At 37.5% G+C, this 19068-nt stretch overlaps 1 protein-coding gene across 6 annotated transcripts in view; it reads left to right on the top strand.

Moving 5' to 3' along the window:
• The window catches only part of ECPAS (Ecm29 proteasome adaptor and scaffold), a 101846-nt gene extending 83484 nt beyond the window's left edge, over positions 1-18362 (top strand). For 5 of the 6 annotated variants that reach the window (XM_033122597.1, XM_033122599.1, XM_033122596.1 and 2 more), the window contains 15 exons: positions 302-452; positions 2597-2662; positions 3819-3908; positions 4948-5014; positions 5591-5682; positions 5775-5841; positions 6074-6265; positions 6852-7060; positions 7891-7934; positions 8031-8223; positions 9509-9647; positions 11826-11931; positions 12141-12229; positions 14599-14670; positions 18076-18362. In XM_033122597.1, the coding sequence (XP_032978488.1) occupies positions 302-452; positions 2597-2662; positions 3819-3908; positions 4948-5014; positions 5591-5682; positions 5775-5841; positions 6074-6265; positions 6852-7060; positions 7891-7934; positions 8031-8223; positions 9509-9647; positions 11826-11931; positions 12141-12229; positions 14599-14670; positions 18076-18215 (1717 nt within the window). In that variant the 3' untranslated portion in view covers positions 18216-18362. The remainder of the gene's footprint in view (positions 1-301; positions 453-2596; positions 2663-3818; positions 3909-4947; positions 5015-5590; positions 5683-5774; positions 5842-6073; positions 6266-6851; positions 7061-7890; positions 7935-8030; positions 8224-9508; positions 9648-11825; positions 11932-12140; positions 12230-14598; positions 14671-18075) is intronic. The other variant, XM_033122600.1, reaches the window with a different exon arrangement.
• Positions 18363-19068: the final 706 nt, after the last annotated feature.

Raw genomic sequence — 19068 nt, 5'->3', positions numbered from 1 at the left:
ATTCTTTAAAATAATACAGTAGCAGGAGGAAAAAGTGTGTCTCTGTGTATATATGAAACTAAATTGGCCAAAGACTGCTAATTGTTGTACTGGGTGAAGAATACATAGAATTTTATTTGTGATTCTCTGTACTTTCATATATGCGTGAATATTTCTATAATAAAAATTTAACAAAAAATCGTGCTAAGACCAGGCTTTCACCGTGAGTATATTCCTGTATGCAATAAACTGCAAAACGTCCTCATGATTAGATTTGCAGGGCTTCTTTTGTTCAAAGGAGTTGTGTTCTTTGTGTCTGTAGCATTAACACCCTTGTGAAGATCAGCAAAAGTGCAGGAGCCATGTTGAAACCACATGCACCAAAACTCATCCCAGCTCTGCTGGAGTCCTTAAGTGTATTGGAACCCCAAGTTCTCAATTATTTGAGCCTCCGGGCTACAGACCAAGAAAAGGTGAGTTGACAACACAGGCATTTTGCTAAGTACCATGAATGAGGAGCCCTGTTAAGCTGCTGCGATCCAGCTGAACAGTCCATCCATTGTCTGTAGACAAACGGCATGACTTGAATGATACTTTGACCACTCTCAAAACAGCTCAATTACTGTAATCACATGCAGTGTTTTTTTTTTTATAGGGGTGGGCAGGGAGCAGGCTTACACACTATTTTTTGAATCACGTGAAAATGACACTTCCATTCAAAAAATGTATTAACATTTATTTAACAGTTTTTTGTACACTTGTTTATTTTTTTCAGGGCTGGGTCTATACTCTCAGAGTCCTATGGACCACTCCTGCCCGACAAGTAAAGAGGATTTGAATTTAGACTTTGGCATAGTCCAAAATTATTCTGCTTTTTAACATACACTATAGTTGCCTAGTCTCTGATCAGAGTTGTTTTTTAAAAAAAGTACAGATGAAACATTTATTGTGAAAAATTAAAACAACAAAAAGTAGAAAGTAATTCCCTAGGAGTCCTTTCTCCCCTATTAGTACAGTATCATTTCTAATGAGTACCCACTGTAAACAGTTTCCTGTGTCCTTTTTTCAAATTCTTTTGTAGTCATAGACAGCAAAACCAAACAAACATACTAACCTTAAAATAGATTCAGACTATGAATGTTGTTCTGCAACTTGCTTTTTGTCAATAATATATCATGTCTCTATATAGATCAATTCCATTTTTAAAAATTTTTTTATAAATTTTATTGGGGAATATTTGGGGAATAGCATATTTCTCCAGGGCCCATCAGCCCCAAGTCGTTGTCCTTCAGTCCAGTTGTGGAGGGCGCAGCTCAGCTCCAAGTACAGTTGCCGTTTTCAATATTTAGTTGCAGGGGGCGCAGCTAAATATTGAGCCGGCAACCTTGTTGAGAGCTCACACTCTAACCACCTGAGCCTGAGCCTGGCTGCCCCTCCGGCAGCTCAGCGGCAGCTCTTTGTCTTCAACCTAATTGTGGAGGGTGGAGCTCATTGGCCCATGTGGGAATTGAACTGGCAACCCTGTTGTTTAGAGCTCATTCTCTAACCTACTGAGCAATCCGGCCGCACCTATTTCATTCTTTTTAATGCGTGCCTGATATTCTATAGTGAAGTGATTTTGAATTTTTGTAGGAGAGATTTTGTGGTACCAAAGGTTATGAATGTTCTGTTTTCTCCACATCTTTGCCAACCTTGAATAACATCAACCTGATAAGCAAGAATGTCATTGTTCTAATTTACACTGTCCTGTTATTCGTGTTGTCCATTGTCTTTTCATATTCTATTAGCTATTTTTATTTCTCCTGTGAATTGTGTTTCTATTCCATGCCAGTTTTTGTACTTGACTTGTGTATGTTTTTACATTTGTATTTGTTTATTGGACTGTCAACCCCCATCATATAGATTGTAAATGTTTTGTCAGTCGACTATTTGATTTTTAACTTGCCTACACTGTTCTAATAACTTTCTTTTCCTTTTGCCTCTAATGTTGCTGTTTTTCTCCATTCATCATTCTTCTTTTCGCAGTCATTTTGCCTCTTCCTAGGTTCCCACCTACTAAGACGGAGAATTAGGAAATAAAAATTCTAGTCCAGACTCTGCAGCTGTAGGCTAGTCACTCTGTATGCCTTACTTTTCTCATTCTTTGTCTGGATAGTGTTTTCTTCTCCTACAGTGTAGTTAGACTAAAATACCACTGTAGATGTGAAGGCCCTTTACAAAGTTAGTGCAATAAATGTATGAATTTTTTTGTTGCTTAGAGGTAATTTTTAAAACCCTTAGATAGAAATTTATTTAGTCTTTTCCTTTATTTAGTGGAAGGAGAACCTGAGGCTCAAGAAGGATGACTTGCTCAGAACCATTTAATGTTAATTTTTAACTGCAGTTAATTTCTAACTTGACTGAATTTCTCACCTGTAGTGAGATTCTGCCTCTGCAGGTAAAATGGTTGAGTGTAGGTCAAAAAAAATTGGAGTTAGACTTATGTTTGACTTTGTTGTTTCTACATGTTATTTTTAAAAAGATTCTTCAATTTGGCATAAAATCCTTTTATGGGAGTGTGTGGAGTTTCTTTTTGTATAAATTGAATGTGCTGAGTGTCTTCCGTTTGTGTTCTCAGGCTGCGATGGATAGTGCTCGACTCAGTGCTGCCAAATCCTCCCCCATGATGGAAACAATCAACATGGTCAGTGCCTAATGTAATGAGAAAGTCGAAGTTTGCTTACCTTAGAGTGTAATTGTTCTACGTCTTCAGGTTACATTCAATGAAGTAGAGATTTGAGGGATAAGTGAAGCACCTATTGTGACAACAGCTTTTTCTTAGTGTACTTCTTTTTTCTTCTGTATTACTAAATGGAATAAATAATTTTCTACATGTCAGAATCTGTTAGTCCACATTTGTGTTCATAGGAGAACAATATACTCAGAGATCTCTGTGTAGGTCTCTGTCTTTGGCCTGCCCACGTAGCGAGGTTCAGGTTTTTGTCTTTGGGAGGACCTAGGATGAAGTGTGCAGCAGCATAAAGGCAGGGGAGGAGAATTAAACAGTGCTGATACGTTGTTTCACAGTCACAGGAAGGGATTAGCAGGAAAGAGCTGCTTGGCACCGGGGTTCTAAACTCCTGGACTCTTGGATTAGGAGTCCCCAAAGTCACTGAAGTTGACTACTGTGCACACCTTGGGTGGTTAACTGAGAGTTTGGGAGCTACTGGAAATGGTTTTGCTGAGCAAATCACAGGCGGGACAAGAGAAGTAGATGTTTTTGTAGTGCTTACTGGGAGACTTACCAAAATTTGGTTTAAGGATGTTATGTCTTAGTTGGGTTATTTGGGGGTGGAGGGAAGAAAGCTTAAAGAAATACGAATAGGAATAGATAGCAAACACCATATACTCATTAATTATAGAATATATTTCATTGCATTTAAAAAATAGAGTATGACAAAATCTGCTAAGAAGTCAATTTATGAGATGGTTTGGTAGGGCAGGCCCATTGAAGGGCAGGTTTAATCTGGGTCTTTCACATTAAACATGGATTGAAAAAGAAGAGGTAGGCCCAGAGAGGTCCTTTTTTTATTGGGTAATCGTTATTTTCTCCCTTAGTAAGTCAGTGTTTTTCATCATTTTTGGTTTATTCTTAACGTTGAACCACCAATGAATGGTTTTTCTGTTTGTAGTACAGTGGTGGTTTTAACATTGAAATCAGAGCAAAATTAAACCAGCTATTTTTCAACTTCATGTCAAATCCAGTGGGTACATATTTGACATGGGCAATTTTTAATTGAAGATGTGGTATGGACCTAATTATTTGCTAAGGTTAATTTATGTTTATTCTTTTCTAAAAGTGCCTGCAATACCTTGATGTGTCGGTGCTGGGTGAGCTAGTTCCTAGATTATGTGAACTGATCAGAAGTGGTGTAGGCCTTGGAACTAAGGTAAGTAAGTGTATTTTTCACAAGGGTAATTTTCATTAGTTCGGGCTACAGAAATATAACAGCTATCATGTTTGAAATTCATATTTTTTCATAAAATCTAATATTTACGTTATACATTTCATTTTCATGGTTGCACTCATAACATGTAACTCATTCAGGAAATAATGAAACATGTACCTTATTTAGTAAATATGGTCTTAGTTTTTTAATGGAATCACTTCTCTCCCCAGGTTGCCTTATGCATAGCCTCTGGGTCCTCATTCATTATCATTTATTAGTGGAAATGCTCATCCAGTTTTCAAAGCTTGGCTGTTTTAGCATTTTTCACAAAGGAGCGCTTAGCAGGTGTTTGGATAGGAAAATGTTTTTCTCTCTGAGATTTTTCAAGGATCAGACCCAGCCCCCCCACACTTAAAAACAAACAACTCACATTTTTTCCTTCTGACAAAATTAACACTTGCTAGTATTTAAAAACTTAGCATTTATAAATCAGGAGAAAGTTAAAATTTGTCCTGGAGATAATTACTCTTAATATTTCAGAGTGTTTCCTTCTGGTATTTTCTGTGCAAGTGTCTTCTACAGTGTCCTCTTTAATGGCTATATGATACTTTGTTGTGTGACTCAACGTCATTTATTTTAATCCATCAAGGAGCATCTGATTTGTTTTCAGCTTTTTTGAAACTAAACAAAGCACTGTGATGAATGTCTTGGGACACATCTGAAGCTATTTCTTTTGGTTAAATCTCTAGAACTGGAAATGTTAGAACAAGGATGGACAAGATGACGTGTTGCCCTCCTGAAAGAGTGAACCAGTGTTCTTTCTTATTTGCAGTGTATGAGAGCGCACATCTTCCAGGTGGAGGTTTTGAAAAAACCCTTGCATTGCTAATTTTAACTAAGAGATTTCCTCATTCTAGATTGAATCCTGGAGGGGCTGTTAGGCTTCAAGTATATCTTTAAATCTTTGACACCTGAAACAGAGGGTTTGATAGAGCATTATGACCATCAAATTTAGACCTTTGCCTTTGTAACCTTGTAGGGAGGCTGTGCCAGTGTCATTGTGTCATTAACTACTCAGTGTCCCCAGGACCTAACACCTTACTCAGGTGAGTTTGTCAAAACCATATGTGGTGATATTTTTGTATGGCCATGTCTTGTGTGACAAGGTTTTAAAAGAAAAAATAATTATCATTCAGACATGCTTGTGATACTGTGTACTTTTTCTCCTCTTAATCTTCCTCCTTTATCTATTTTGTTTGCAAAAGGTAAAGGATGATCAAGTTTAGTGAGTTTTCACTGTTTTTTGTGTTTGATTATTATTTCTTAGTGGTGGAAAGAGGTGAAAGTATCTGTCACCTTGTAGGATTTGTTTACCATTTATAGCTAATTTTACATCAGCATTTTTCTCTTCTTTTATTGACTCCCAGATGGGCCTAATAAATTTTATGTACCTAGTTCTCATTTTTGCAACTTTCCCCACAATATTCTTGACACAGATTAATTTTTAATTTTGTATCAGGCAAAAGGAAGCAAATGGGTAGTACAAATGTAACATACAAGGGTTCTAAACTACCATGGAAAAAATCAGATATTATTATAGGGTTAAGCTTGTTTTGGTTCTGGGAACAGAGCAAAACATTTGGTTAACCAAGTATCAGATTTTTCTCCTTTATTTCTGATAGGTAAACTTATGAGTGCTTTGCTTAGTGGTCTAGCAGATCGGAACAGTGTAATTCAGAAATCCTGTGCATTTGCCATGGGCCACTTAGTTCGGGTGAGTTGAATCTCTTATAAGTAAGAGATTATAAGTTAAGTAATTATACTTTGATAATTATAAAGAACTGAATAGGATTGTTTCTTTTTCAGACTTCACGGGATAGCAGCACTGAGAAACTCTTGCAGAAGCTCAATGGCTGGTATATGGAGAAAGAAGGTACCTTTTCTACCTTACTTTGTATTATTTTAAATTTAAATGTTAATGACCTAATAAAACAATACAAATCAGGTTTTACCCTCTATGATTTTATGTGCTTTGCTAGGAACATTTTGAATTGATTTTACTGATTTGTTTTGCTGTGGTGCAAGTTGCACAATAGTCTGTTTTGATCCGTTACCCTTAAAAACAGCAAATATCATAGATTGTTTTTTTTTCTGCTTCTCTTCAGAACCCATCTACAAGACCTCTTGTGCTTTGACTATTCATGCTATTGGACGATACAGTCCTGATGTGTTGAAGAACCATGCCAAAGAAGTTTTGCCTTTGGCATTTCTAGGCATGCATGAAATTGCTGATGAGGAGAAATCAGAAAAAGAAGAATGTAACTTATGGACTGAAGTGTGGCAGGAGAATGTACCTGGTTAGTAATCCGTACCTATGAATTAAACCTGTTTTTTAAGAACCACAGCTGGAGTTCTTTAATCCTATTTTGTATTTGTAAACTCCTATGGTTACTTTCCCAGGACCATAATGACATGTGTCCCATTTGGTTTTGAGCCTGCCAAATTGCTGAGCTCTCAAGGTTGGCTCTCAGAGCTCTTCTCTTTCCTCCTCCGTTGCTGCCCATGTGAGAGGGTGGAAACTCTGCCCCAGCAGAGCAGAACTTGACTTACTGTAGTTGAGAGTGAATAGTGATTTTTTCTGTTGCCATAGAGTATTATTTTAGAGTAGTGCTTCTCTTGTATTTCACCTTGACACACACCAGTGGATGACGACCATTTGCATGACACCCTCCTGTGGACGTAGCCAAGTTTGTAAAGCCCTGCTGTTGTAAAGATGCATCACAACACCACCGACTTTCTTTCTCTGAAAGTAGTATAATGTAACCATTGAGAATCACTGCTTTAGACTGATGGTCACTGACTTTTATTCAGACTTAGAAAATTCAGTTAATTTTTTGTGTGTCTCACTTAAAGGTTGCTTTAATTTTGCTTTTCGTAATCTAGGTTCCTTTGGTGGCATTCGGTTATACATGCAGGAGTTGATTACCATTACCCAGAAAGCTTTACAGTCTCAGTCCTGGAAAATGAAAGCCCAGGGTGCAATTGCCATGGCATCAATTGCAAAGCAAACCAGCTCACTCGTACCTCCATATCTGGGAATGATTCTGACCGCATTACTGCAAGGCCTGGCTGGAAGAACATGGGCAGGAAAGGTAAAGGAACCATTCGTGCCCAGTTAAGTCTAAGGTATCCTTAAAGGATTATGACTTCATCTTTCATTTCCTATCAAAATTAGAATCTGGTTTTGTGGGGCATCACATTCTTTTTGTGAACCAGATTTCCTAGCCAATGGGAAGCTTTGGGTAAACTTTGCCCGATTAAGTATGATATTTCATCCAAGTGCAATGCACATGTTGTTGAATACTGCACAGTTGTGCTGGAGATTGATTTTTATTTATCACGTTCAGCTTACCAAGATAAATCTCAAACCATTTTGGTTACCGTTCTGTACCTGTTGATCTCATGAAGAGATCAGGATGGGGCATATGTGAAATGGAGTAGCAAGGTGAGCTGTCTGAACCTGGACCTGAGGATGCCTGTCTCTGGGGCCTATGAATTAGTAGCAGTCTTTTTTTTTGATATAAGGGCCATAGTAGGATACTTATAACGAACAGTCAGTGGGGAAAGTGAAATCGTGGCAGCATATAATGATCTGGTTGATAAAAAGTCAGTAGTGGCCAGGGCAGTACTGCAGAAGAAGTACTGGGCTGGGAGTCACATGCAGTTCTAATTCCATGGTTGACACGCTTGCCTGTGTTGACGTTGGGCAAGTCAGTTCTCTAGGCTTTATGAAATAGAGATAGTCAGTGATCCTGCTTCTGTGGATGTACTTGTTAAACAGTAAAGTACATTGAAGAGAAAGTGATTCTAATTAATTTTTGTTGTCATAGCTTTTAAATATTCCTGAGGTAATTGTAGTCACACTACAGAATGAAAATGACATGCGTGCTTAATAGTATTCTCTCATGTTTCAACCCTGTAGGAAGAACTGTTGAAAGCCATCGCCTGTGTGGTGACAGCTTGCAGGTAAATGTTCTTTCAATGGCGATGCCGTTTCTTAAGATGAGCCTGAAAGCTGTGGCCTTTATTAACTGTTGTAATGCTTTTGTATGGATCCTGCAGTGCAGAGCTGGAAAAGCCTGTGCCCAATCAGCCTAGCACAAATGAGATTCTCCAGGCTGTTCTGAAGGAGTGTTGCAAAGAGAATCTCAAATATAAGATTGTAGCAATCAGCTGTGCAGCAGATGTCTTGAAGGCCACTAAAGAAGACAGATTCCAGGAGTTTTCTGACATTGTCATACCTCTCATTAAGAAGGTAATGGCCGCCTATATCCTCTCAGGTCTGATTATACTTTAAAAGTTAAAAAAAAGGAAAAGATTTTTCTGTGTTTTGTTTGCATATTTTATTAGAATTAGTGTAGCTGCAAGTAAGAGAAAATGCCAAAATGTCATGGCCTCAAACAAGATAGACATTTGTGTCTCACATAATAGTTTAGGGGTTCTGGCTCTTTGTAGCTCTCAGCTCTGCCATCCATAGGGTGTGGTTACTGTCCTGCATTCCAGGCAGGTGATGGCAAAGGGGATGAAGAAAGGATCAGAGCAGGCATGTCAGTTCTTTCCTAAGGAGAGTTATGGAAATGCTCCATGGTACTTTTACCTCTGTCCCGTTGGCCAGTGTTAGCAAGGTGGCCACACCTGGCTGCAGATTCATTCCAGGTGTCCATTAGCCTTCCGTGGGAGAACAGGAGAGTGGATTTACTTTTAAAACAAAGCAGAAAGCTGACTTTTTTGCAGGGGTTTCAACCTGCAAGCCAGGAATCACAAGGTGACCGGAGCAGTGAGTTCTGAGAGTGGGTGTTGGAGTGGATGAACGGTCTGTGTCATAGTTATAATCAGCTTTCCTTATGTGCATATGCAGAAGGCACCCCAGTAGAGGGAAGGCAGGGAGCTCAGTGTGTCTCTATTAATTGCCTCTGCCATATATTGGGGGATTTTGATTAAAGAAAAAAAGACTTTCATTTGGAAAATGAAATACTTGTTTTTAAAGTTGGAGCACTTGTTCAAAGAAAGAAGGGTATGGTTTATATTTTTGTGAAACATGAAATAGTTTAAATAGCATTCTTATTTCCTGTGTTGCTGTGAATTTTTACTTGTTTTCTTTGAGCAAAAAGGCTCCTTAAATAATCTGTTACATACATAATGATAGCGTATGGATTTGGGAGACTTGTATTTTAAATTGGTGATATCACCAGCTAGCTAGATGAGGCATTCTCAACCTGTTTTCGTATCTTATTACAACAGAATTTGGGTTTAGATCATTACCAAGATCATTATGCAAGTCTTATTATGTTGTGCTCAAAATACTACATATACAGTATTTTTTCACCTTTGCTTACAGATTTCTTTAAAGATTTTCCATACTTATTAGAGAGGTGTAGTATTCCTGTTATAAATTCTTTTTAGAAATAGGAAAACTCATGCTAGAGAATTTACCATTTAATTCTTGGTTAACATCTACTTTGGTACTGATTGTTTTAATAGTATACCTATAACTTTGAAAAAAAATTAAATTTTGCTTTGCTTTTTTGGGTATGTCCTAGAACTCACCTGAAAGCATTGGAGTCCGGACAACCAAAAATGAAGACGAGAATGAGAAGGAAAAGGAGCTCCAGCTGGAATCTCTGCTAAGAGCCTTTGAGAGCCTGGGCAAAGCCTGGCCCCGAAATGTGGAGACTCAACGTAAGTACCAGAACCTGCATGTGAAGGGGTGCTGTAACTAGAATCACTTAACGAGAACAGAAATGTTCTGTGTGACAAATTAGAGTTACTCTTTCTTGTACAGCCTGATTAATAGTGAGAATTAGCCAACATACATTTTATTTCTACAACGGCAAATGATTTTCATTTGATTATTGTATTAGTTTGCTAGGGCTGCTACCATGTTTCCCTGAAAATAAGACCGGGTCTCGTATTAAGTTTTGTTCCAAAAGACGCATCAGGATTTATGTTCAGGGGATGTCCTCCTGAAAAATCATGCTAGGGCTTGTTTTCCGTTTAGGTCTTATTTTTGGGGAAACACGGTATAACAAAGTACCACAGACTGGGTGGCTTAAATAATAGAAATTCATTTTTTCAAAATTCTGTCTGAGATCAGGGTGTCGGCAGTGTTGGCTTCTCCTGAGACCTCTCTCCTTGTAAACGACCATCTGGGTCTGTATGTCCTCCTCTCCTCTTCCGTGAAGGACACCGGTCTTACTGGATTAGGGCCCACCCTGATGGCCTCTTTAAAGACTGTCTCCAAATATAGTCATGTTCTGGGGTTTTCGGGATTAGGACTTCAACATATGAATTTGGGGGACATGATTCAGCCCTTAACTGCCATGATATATTTTATCATGTTTAGCTAGTTTAACCATAAAAAAAATTCTGTTAACTCTTCTCTATGATGCTGTATTCTGAGGAATCCATAGAATTCATTAGTGGGGTCTCTTCATCTCAACATTAATGGCCTTGGTAGTACCAAATCTTCAATAAGCGAGTGAAATCTTTTATTTCACTGAGAAAACTCGTGACTTTTTGAGAAAGGTTCAGAATTGGATGTGTATTTCAAAGGATTAATACGTAAGTAAACCAACTGTAAACCTTTATTGTTGGGTTCGGTTGCAGTGAGTTAGTCCTTTGACAGGACCTTCAACTTGGGACCGTGCTCCTCTGACGTTCGCCTGGTGTTAGTTCCTACACTGCTACCCACTCCACATCTTAAAGATATGCTTGACTGTTATAAAAAGTATGGTGATTATCTGTGATTGGACATGTCTAAAAATCAGACTTCAGATTGTCTTTGAGCCTTGCTATCCTTTGTGTGAACTTTAAAAAGTATATTTGCTATGTATGTATAGGACGGATTTTCCAAAAGACACCGATTTGTAAGTGGTCTTACATCTTGGTATTATGTTATGGACTGCAGTGAAAGTCTACTTATTTGACACCATTAGGACTTCAAACTTTTGTTTGAGAGGTAGAAAAAGTTAGAGTAGGGAATTACAGGAAAAAGATGTTTTACACTCAAAGCAGTTTATTTAGTGGAAGGCATAGAAATGTACATTCACTTGCCAGTTATTAGAGGAGGTCCAAGGCCTTTCAGAATTTAACTGTTCCACATTGGCTTTTCATGTACATCTTACTCATAATGTATCTGCAATTTCTGCTTTTTCTTTCTTTATAGTGAAGAAAGAAGTTTCAATGGCTTATGAAGCAATTCAAGTGCAGAATTCTTGTAGATTTCTACCCCTACTTGTCTTTACATTTGTGAACCGAATTAAATTTTACAGCATTTAAAAAATAACTGCTTTGAGATTTATACTCCCGTTTCATCAGTTAGTATATTAATTAATGTAATTACATGTGCCGTTGGCATAATGGGTTTGGGATAAAGCACTGTTACCTGGTGATAAGCCTACAACATGCAGGAGCTTCAGAGTGTCCAGCGGAGCTCCCTGCCTCCAGAGTTCTGCTTTCCTTGGTTGTCATTCCGGGTGTTGTACAGAGAAAGGGGAGTGTGGTTATGATTCTGTGTCAGTTCCTTGGAGAAGGATTTTGCCTTAAAAATAAACATTTATGAACAATTATATAGGACCTTTGGTGGGGGAGTTCTGATCAGGGAAATTTGTTTGGGAATTGGCTACAAACTCATGCTGAAGTTTTTTTTTTGAAATTTCATGGCTTTGATTAAAAGGCATTTATTTTATTTTTTCCTCCCTCTCTCTCTCTGTCTCCCTCCCTCCCTCCCTGTCTTCCACTTTCTTTGTACCTCTATCCCTCTTTGTTCCTGTCTCTGTCTCTCTGTCCTTCTCTCGCTCTGTCTTTTTCTCCTTCACACTCTTTTCTCTCTCTGTCCCATTCTGTCTTTTTCCCCAGGTTGTTATCGTCAGGAGCTATGCAAATTGATGTGTGAACGGCTAAAACTCAGCACTTGGAAAGTGCAGCTGGGAGTCCTACAGTCAATGAATGCCTATTTTCAGGGGTAATTTGCTTCATATGAAGTTCAGTCATTTATTTTGCCTTTTGCCCTTGAGCATTTTATGTATAATTAGTGGACTTCTTTAAATTTTAAAACTAAAAGCTAAAGTGGCATCATAAAGTGATGCACAGAGATAGAAATTATTTGTGACAGAAAGGCTTTGGAATGTCTCTTAGAATTGGCATTTGCATCTTCTTTTGTGGTTTTTACAGATTAATGCTTCTGGAGGCAGAGCATGCAGATCCTGAGGCTTTGGCTGAAATTCTCCTTGAAACTTGTAAATCAATCACATATTCTTTAGGTGAGTTTGATAAACTGACATTGATAAAGTGTCCTAATTTTAAAACTCGAGGAGCTAAGCTTCAAGTATTCCCTACCTTGTGCTAACAATGCAATTTATGGAACTACTGAACTGTCCTATTTAATATACTCAGTATGTATCCCCAAACAAGAATATGTTAATCTGGAACTTAACGTAGGATTTTAACACCTACATTGGAAAAACCTTTCTGTTAAGTATTTTTTAAAAACTTTTATTTGGAAGTGATTTCAAATTTATTGAAAAGTTGTGATAATAGTACATATAATAGCTATATATCCTTTACCCAAAGTCACTTGTTAACATTTTGTCCCATTTACTTTATCATTTGCACTTATGTTTACGTATTTTTTATGAACCATTTGAAAGTATATTTCTTACATCATGTCCCTTTACTCCTAAATTTTCCACTGCATTCTTTTACATTAGCACAGTACAGTTACTAACTGTACGTAGTATAACAGTGATGTAGTATTTTTAATCAGACTTGTACCATTTATATTCTGGGTTTTCAATTCACTCAGTGTTGTTGATAGAATTTTTTCCCTCACCTCTGTTAAGGAATCCAGTGCAGATCATTTGTGGAATTAGTTGTCATATCTTTTTTTTATTTTTTTCAGTAGAGTTTTTATTTTTTATTTATTTATTTATTATTTTTTAAAAATTTATTGGGGTGACAATTGTTAGTAAAATTACATAGATTTCAGGTGTACAATTCTGTATCACATCATCTATAAATTACATTGTGTGTTCACCACCCAGAGTCAGTTCTCCTTCCATCACCATATATTTGATCCCCCTTACCCTCATCTCCCACCCCCCAACCCCCTTACCCTCTGGTAACCACTAAATTACGTTCCCCAGATTAATTTTCAAAACCCCGTGGCCATCTTGTGGTTACTGATTGTTTTATAATCCCCTCACCTTCCCCCTTACCCCCACCCCCACCCAGTTGTCATATCTTTTTAGTCTCCTTTAATCTGGAACACTTCCTCAGCCTTTCTTTGTCTTATTGACATTGACTATTTTGAAGATAAGTCCCCACCCCCCTTTTAACTAGTATGCTTGTCATTGGCATTTGTCTACTGTTTGCTCATGGTTAGATCCATGTATGATTCCCAGTTGGGATACTTGGTGCGTGACGTGCCTCCTGTCAGGAGACGCACAGTGTCCATCGGCCCTCGCTGGCGATGTTACTTTTGATCACCTGGTCTTCCTGGTCAGGGCACTTCTCAGTTTTCTCTGCTGGATAGTTACCATGTTTTCCCCCTTGTGTCTAATAAGCAGCCTGTGGCGACATGCTTTACGACCATTCAGATAACCTACTCTTCTTCAAAGCTGCGTCTAATAAGCAGTCTGGGAGAAGACACTCTAAGACCGTGCAGATATGCTGCTCCTCTTCAGAATGGCTTCTTGACCTAGCATGCATTGATGGTTTTCCCTGAACCAGTTTCTACTAAGATGATTTTCCAACTCCTAGCACTTCTCCACATTTATCATTTGATAGTAGGCATCCTCTTGGAAGCAAGATCCCTTCCTCTCCCTGTCTCTTTATCTATTATAGATACTGATTCATGGATTTCTTTCCCCCCAATTGGTTTATAATTAATTATTTTCCTTAATTAATTTTATGCTCAAATTGTCCCAGCCTTTCCCTCCCTTCAAGCTGACTACTGTGTCCTGTTGATAGGTCACCATCATTCTCTTAAGCACTTCTGTACTTGGTAGCATAACAGGGTGTTAGAAGCTCATCGGGTGCTTTCCTTGCCTCAGGTTTGGTTGTATGTTAATTTTTTTGGTAGACAATTTCACCATGAACTAGATGCTGTATCTAGTGCAGACACCAAGGAAGCATATTTCAGTTGGAATTCTTGGAGGTAGCATGCTTTTGGATGAAGAACTAGAAGCTCAGAAACTAGTCTTTGCAAGGTCCCAGCCATGTGTCCCTGATTTGGCCTTAACCCTGGGTAGAGTAATGATCTTTGTTAAAATGAGGAGATCAAGCAAACCTAAAGACCTTTCTTAGGTATCATATAAAGATGACTGTGTGTTTGAGCTAGTGTCTTTTGATTTTTCATTTCTAAAATGGGTTTTTTAAATATTGCCATTTATTGTGGTGATTGATACATTTGACCAACATTTTTTTTTTTAAAGTAATGAATGTGGACATGTAGCACATTTCAAGTGTTTAATGAGAAATAATATGCAAAAGGAAGCTTACTTAAGAACAGGTGTATGTCTGAATTTATAATTTCTGAACTTCTTTTTTTCAGTAATGCTAACTTAATCTTGGAGATTTTGTTATAAGGCATATAAAACAAATAATGTGCACTATATGATTTTCTTCTTAGAAAATAAGACCTACTCATCTGTGAGAACAGAAGCTTTATCTGTGATAGAATTACTGCTTAAAAAACTTGAAGGTGAGTTCTTGATAGTTCTGACTGGAGGACCAGAAAGCCAGGATAATTTATGGCATATGTTTTAGAAAACTTTTTTTTTTTAGAAATTTTTTAATTTTGTTTTTAATAAGCAATAAGCATATACTCGGAAATGCAAATGAATATATATGTACATCTAAGTGGGCTATACAAAGCTAAAACCTGTAAATTTTATGAAGTGTTTAAATTTGGTACTCTTTTATTTTATATACTTTTAACGTATTTTGAAGCTTTAGTTTCTCAGAATAATAGTTTTTGTTTCCATCGTAAATCCTGACTTAATCTTGGTTAATTGCAGACAGTGGCACAGTAGAGCTCATTGTACAAATGTAAATAAACAAAATGACACACTGGAAAGTGGAGTTGGGAAAACATTTTAAAAGTTATTTACCCATGTCATCAAATTTGATAGCAATTTTCTTAATCCTATTTTTTCTGGTTTTCTTTTCTAATCTTTTTTTTTTTAAAATTAAATATATTCGGATAGCATTGATTATTAAAATTATATATAAGTTTCAAGTGTACAGTTCTGTAATACATTACATTGTGTGTTCACCATCCAGAGTCAGTTGTCCTTCCATCACCATATATTTGACCCCTTTCCCTTTTCTATTTCTCCTCACTCCCCCCTTTCCCTCTGGTAACCACTAAACTTGTCTGTGTCTATGAGTTTGTGCTTGTTTGTTTGTCTTGTTCGTTTGTTGCTTTCAGTTTTATATGCCACATATGAGTGATATCATATGGTTCTCGACTTTTTCCATCAGACTTATTTCACTTAGCATGATAATCTCAAGATCCATCTATGTTGTTGCAAATGACAGTATTTCATCTTTTCTTATGGCCGAGTAATATTCCATTGTGTATATATACCACATCTTCTTTATCCAATCATCTATCGAAGGACACTCAGTTGTTTCCATGTCTTGGCCACCATGAATAATGCTGCATGAACATAGAGGTACATACTCATATATCTTTATATATAAATGTTTTCAATTTTTTTGGGTAGATACCCAGAAGAGGGCTTGCTGGGTCATATAGTAATTCTATTCTTAATTTTTTGAGGGACCTCCATACTGTTTTCCATAGTGGCTGTACCAATTTAGTACATTCTCACCCACACTGTATGAGGGTTCCTTTTTCTCCACAACCTCTCCAATACTTGCTATGACTTTTCTTGTTGATAATATAGTCATTCTAACGGATATAAGGTGGTAATATAGTCATTCTAACAGGTATAAGGTGGTATCTCATTGTGGTTTTGATTTGCATTTCCCTAATAGCTAGTGAAGTTAATGAAGTTGAGCATCTTTTCATAAACTGTTGGCCGTTTGTATGTCTCCTTGGGAGAAATGTCTGTTCAGGTCCTCTGCTCATTTCTTAACTGTATTTTTTATTTTTTTGACGGGGAGGAATATTGGGGAACAGTGTGTTTCTCCAGGGCCTATCAGCTCCAAGTCATTGTCCTTCAATCCTTCATCTAGTTGCAGGAGGCACAGCCCACCATCCCTTGTGGGAATTGAACTGGCAACCTTGAGAGCTCGCGCTCTAACCAACTGAGCCATTGGCCGCCCAAATTGAATCGTTTTTGTTGTTGTTGAGCTGTATGAGTTTTTTTAATATATTTTGGATATTAGCACCTTATCGGAGATGTTGTTTGCAATATCTTCTCCCATTAAGTTGGTTGCCTCTGTTTTGTTGACGGTTTTCTTTTGCTGTGCAGGAGCTTTTTAGTTTGACGTAGTCTCATTTATTTATTTATGCTTTTTATTTCCCTTTGAGGTCAAGTTCATAAAAAATCTTCTCTAAGATCAAGATCCATAAATTTAGTACCTGTGTTTTCTTCTATGCAATTTATTGTTTTAGGTGTTCTATTTAGATCTTTGATCCATTTTGAGTTAATTTTGGTGTTTGGTGACAGATAACAGTCTAATTTTATTCTTTTGCACATGGCTTTCCAATTTTCCCAGCACCATCTAGTGAAGAGGCTTTCTTTCTTTTTTCTATTGTATGTTTTTGTCTCCTTGGTCCAAAATTACCTGTCCATATATATGTGGGTTTATTTCTGCATTCTCAGTTCAGTTCCATGGTGTTTGTCTGTTTTGCTGCCAATACTGTGCTGTTTTTTTCTTTTTTAAACTTTTGTTTAAGTGTGTTTTTCTAGGACCCATCAGCTCCAAGTCAAGTAGTTGTTTCAATCTAGTTGTGGAGGGCGCAGCTCACAGTAGCCCATGTGGGGATCAAACTGGCGACCTTGTGGTTAAGAACACCACGCTCTAACCAACTGAGCCATCCGGCCACCCCAGTACTGTTGCTGTTTTGATTACTGTTGCTTTGTAGTATAATTTGAAGTCAGGGAGTATGATAATTCTGGCCTGTTTTTTTCCCCCTGAGAATTGCTTTGGCTATTCAGGGTCTTTTGTGGTTCCATCAACTCTGATGATTTTTTTTGTTCTATTTCTGTAAAAAAATGCCATTGGGAATTTAATGGGGATTGCATTAAATTTGTATATTGCTTTGGGTAATATGGCCATTTTAACTGTATTGATTCTTCCAATGCACGAATACAGAATATCTTTCCATTTCTTTCTGTCTTCTTCCATTTCTTTTAATAATGTCTTGTAGTTTTTAGTGTATTGGGCTTTCTTTTTTTAACCTTATCAAGAAGCTGATTTTTTCTAATGGCTTAGCAATTAAAGCACCTCTCCTGGGCTCCGTAAAACAGGCGTTTTAGACTCAGTAACACTACATATCTCATAATCCCTTTTTTCCTTGTTGAAATAAAAGAGCTAGTCACTTAATTATATCACCGGATTCTCAGTTTGCCAGGTATGTACGAATATATTCTAGATGAGGAAAATGATGGTAAACGTTGAAATAACTTGCTTGAAACCACATCACTAGAAAGTGGCAGAACCTCATAAATAAGATTTAGGATCTTCACTTTCTGAGTTTCTCTGATGCTTCCCTTAAAGAAAGGGATAATAAAGTGTCATCTGTTCAAAGTGAGTTTGCAATTATGAAATGTATTCAAGATTTTTTTACTGAGCATATCTTACAAAGAAGCTTTCTGTGTTGTTGAAATGGCTTTTTTGTTTCTATGTGGCTTGCCTTGATACTTCTGACTTCCCACTGGGCTTTAGCATCCCTAGATTCTCTTTGGGGACAGAGGATGGGACTCCCTGATAGGCTGTCAGGTGATTGTCAATGATTAGGTTTTGAGACCACTAGTGAACCTGTGATCATTGTATACTGAACTGTTACCAAGGAGTGGCTTTGCATTTATGTTGGGGATAGGATATATGGAGGAATGCAGGAAGAATAGTTTGTTTTTTTGCTTGTGTGTTCCATGAGGAATCTTTTTTTTCTTTTTCTCTTTCCATTCAGAATCTAAACAGTGGGAAAGTTTGACATCTGAATGCAGAACACTCCTGATTGAATCGTTAGCAACTATGGAGACAGACAGCAGACCTGAGCTGCAGGAAAAAGCATCCTTACTGAAGAAAACACTTGAAAATCTGGAATAAATTAGAAGGGGAAGAAACAAATAAGTGCCATGTTCTTTGGGGTTGAAATGCTGGTATTCTTTGCAAAACCAAGTTGGGAAAAGTAAAGATTAATCTGTAGCATGCATCATTCCTTGGCTGAAATAAAAAAAAAAAAAATGCCTTAAATTTTGTTCCTTATTAGCTTTATTTTGATGATTTTAAAATAGTGTCTGGGCTGAGTGAGCTTAATGGAATCTGGATGTTTGAGAGGTGGTTGTAGGTGAAACTGATGGACATAGTAAATAGAAGATTAAAGCTGTTATTAAAGGAGTAGACAAAGTTGTAGAACAAGCTGGATAAAAATCTTAGAACTGCACTGAAATTAAATAAAGTTATTTCAGGAAGGGACTCTTGTTTCACATCTGAGGAAATAAGCTATGAGATAACATAGCTTCCTTTCTGAAGCCTGTGCTCAGGCTGGAACCCAGGGGTTTGATGGCCTGCCTGCCTAGGAAACTTTCTTTCACAAACTGCTGCCACTCAGCGCTCACCCCTGCCTAGCTGAGAAACGCGCAAGGTGAGGTGCAGACAGCAGTCGTTGAACCAGAACTGAACTGACGTCACTGGATTCTTGAAATTGACAAGCTGAACATTGTCATTTGTTTAGATGATTGGTTTTTAGAAAGTGATTGTTGAGCATCTTTACAGGTTGAGGGGAAGAATTCAGTCTCCATGTGATAATTCTGATCGTCCTCCTTTTTACGGGCAGTTGCAGTAAAGTAGGACATGATCGCTCATTCTGCTTTGATTTAGACTTTATAATCTCAAAACCATAAAGACAGCTTGAAATTTTCCACCCACTTTTCTGCCAGCAATATGACTTTAGGATAAG

The sequence above is a fragment of the Rhinolophus ferrumequinum genome, chromosome 12 (genome assembly GCF_004115265.2).
Source record: "Rhinolophus ferrumequinum isolate MPI-CBG mRhiFer1 chromosome 12, mRhiFer1_v1.p, whole genome shotgun sequence".
NCBI lineage: Eukaryota > Metazoa > Chordata > Mammalia > Chiroptera > Rhinolophidae > Rhinolophus > Rhinolophus ferrumequinum.
This window is presented reverse-complemented; position numbering and strand designations above follow the sequence as displayed.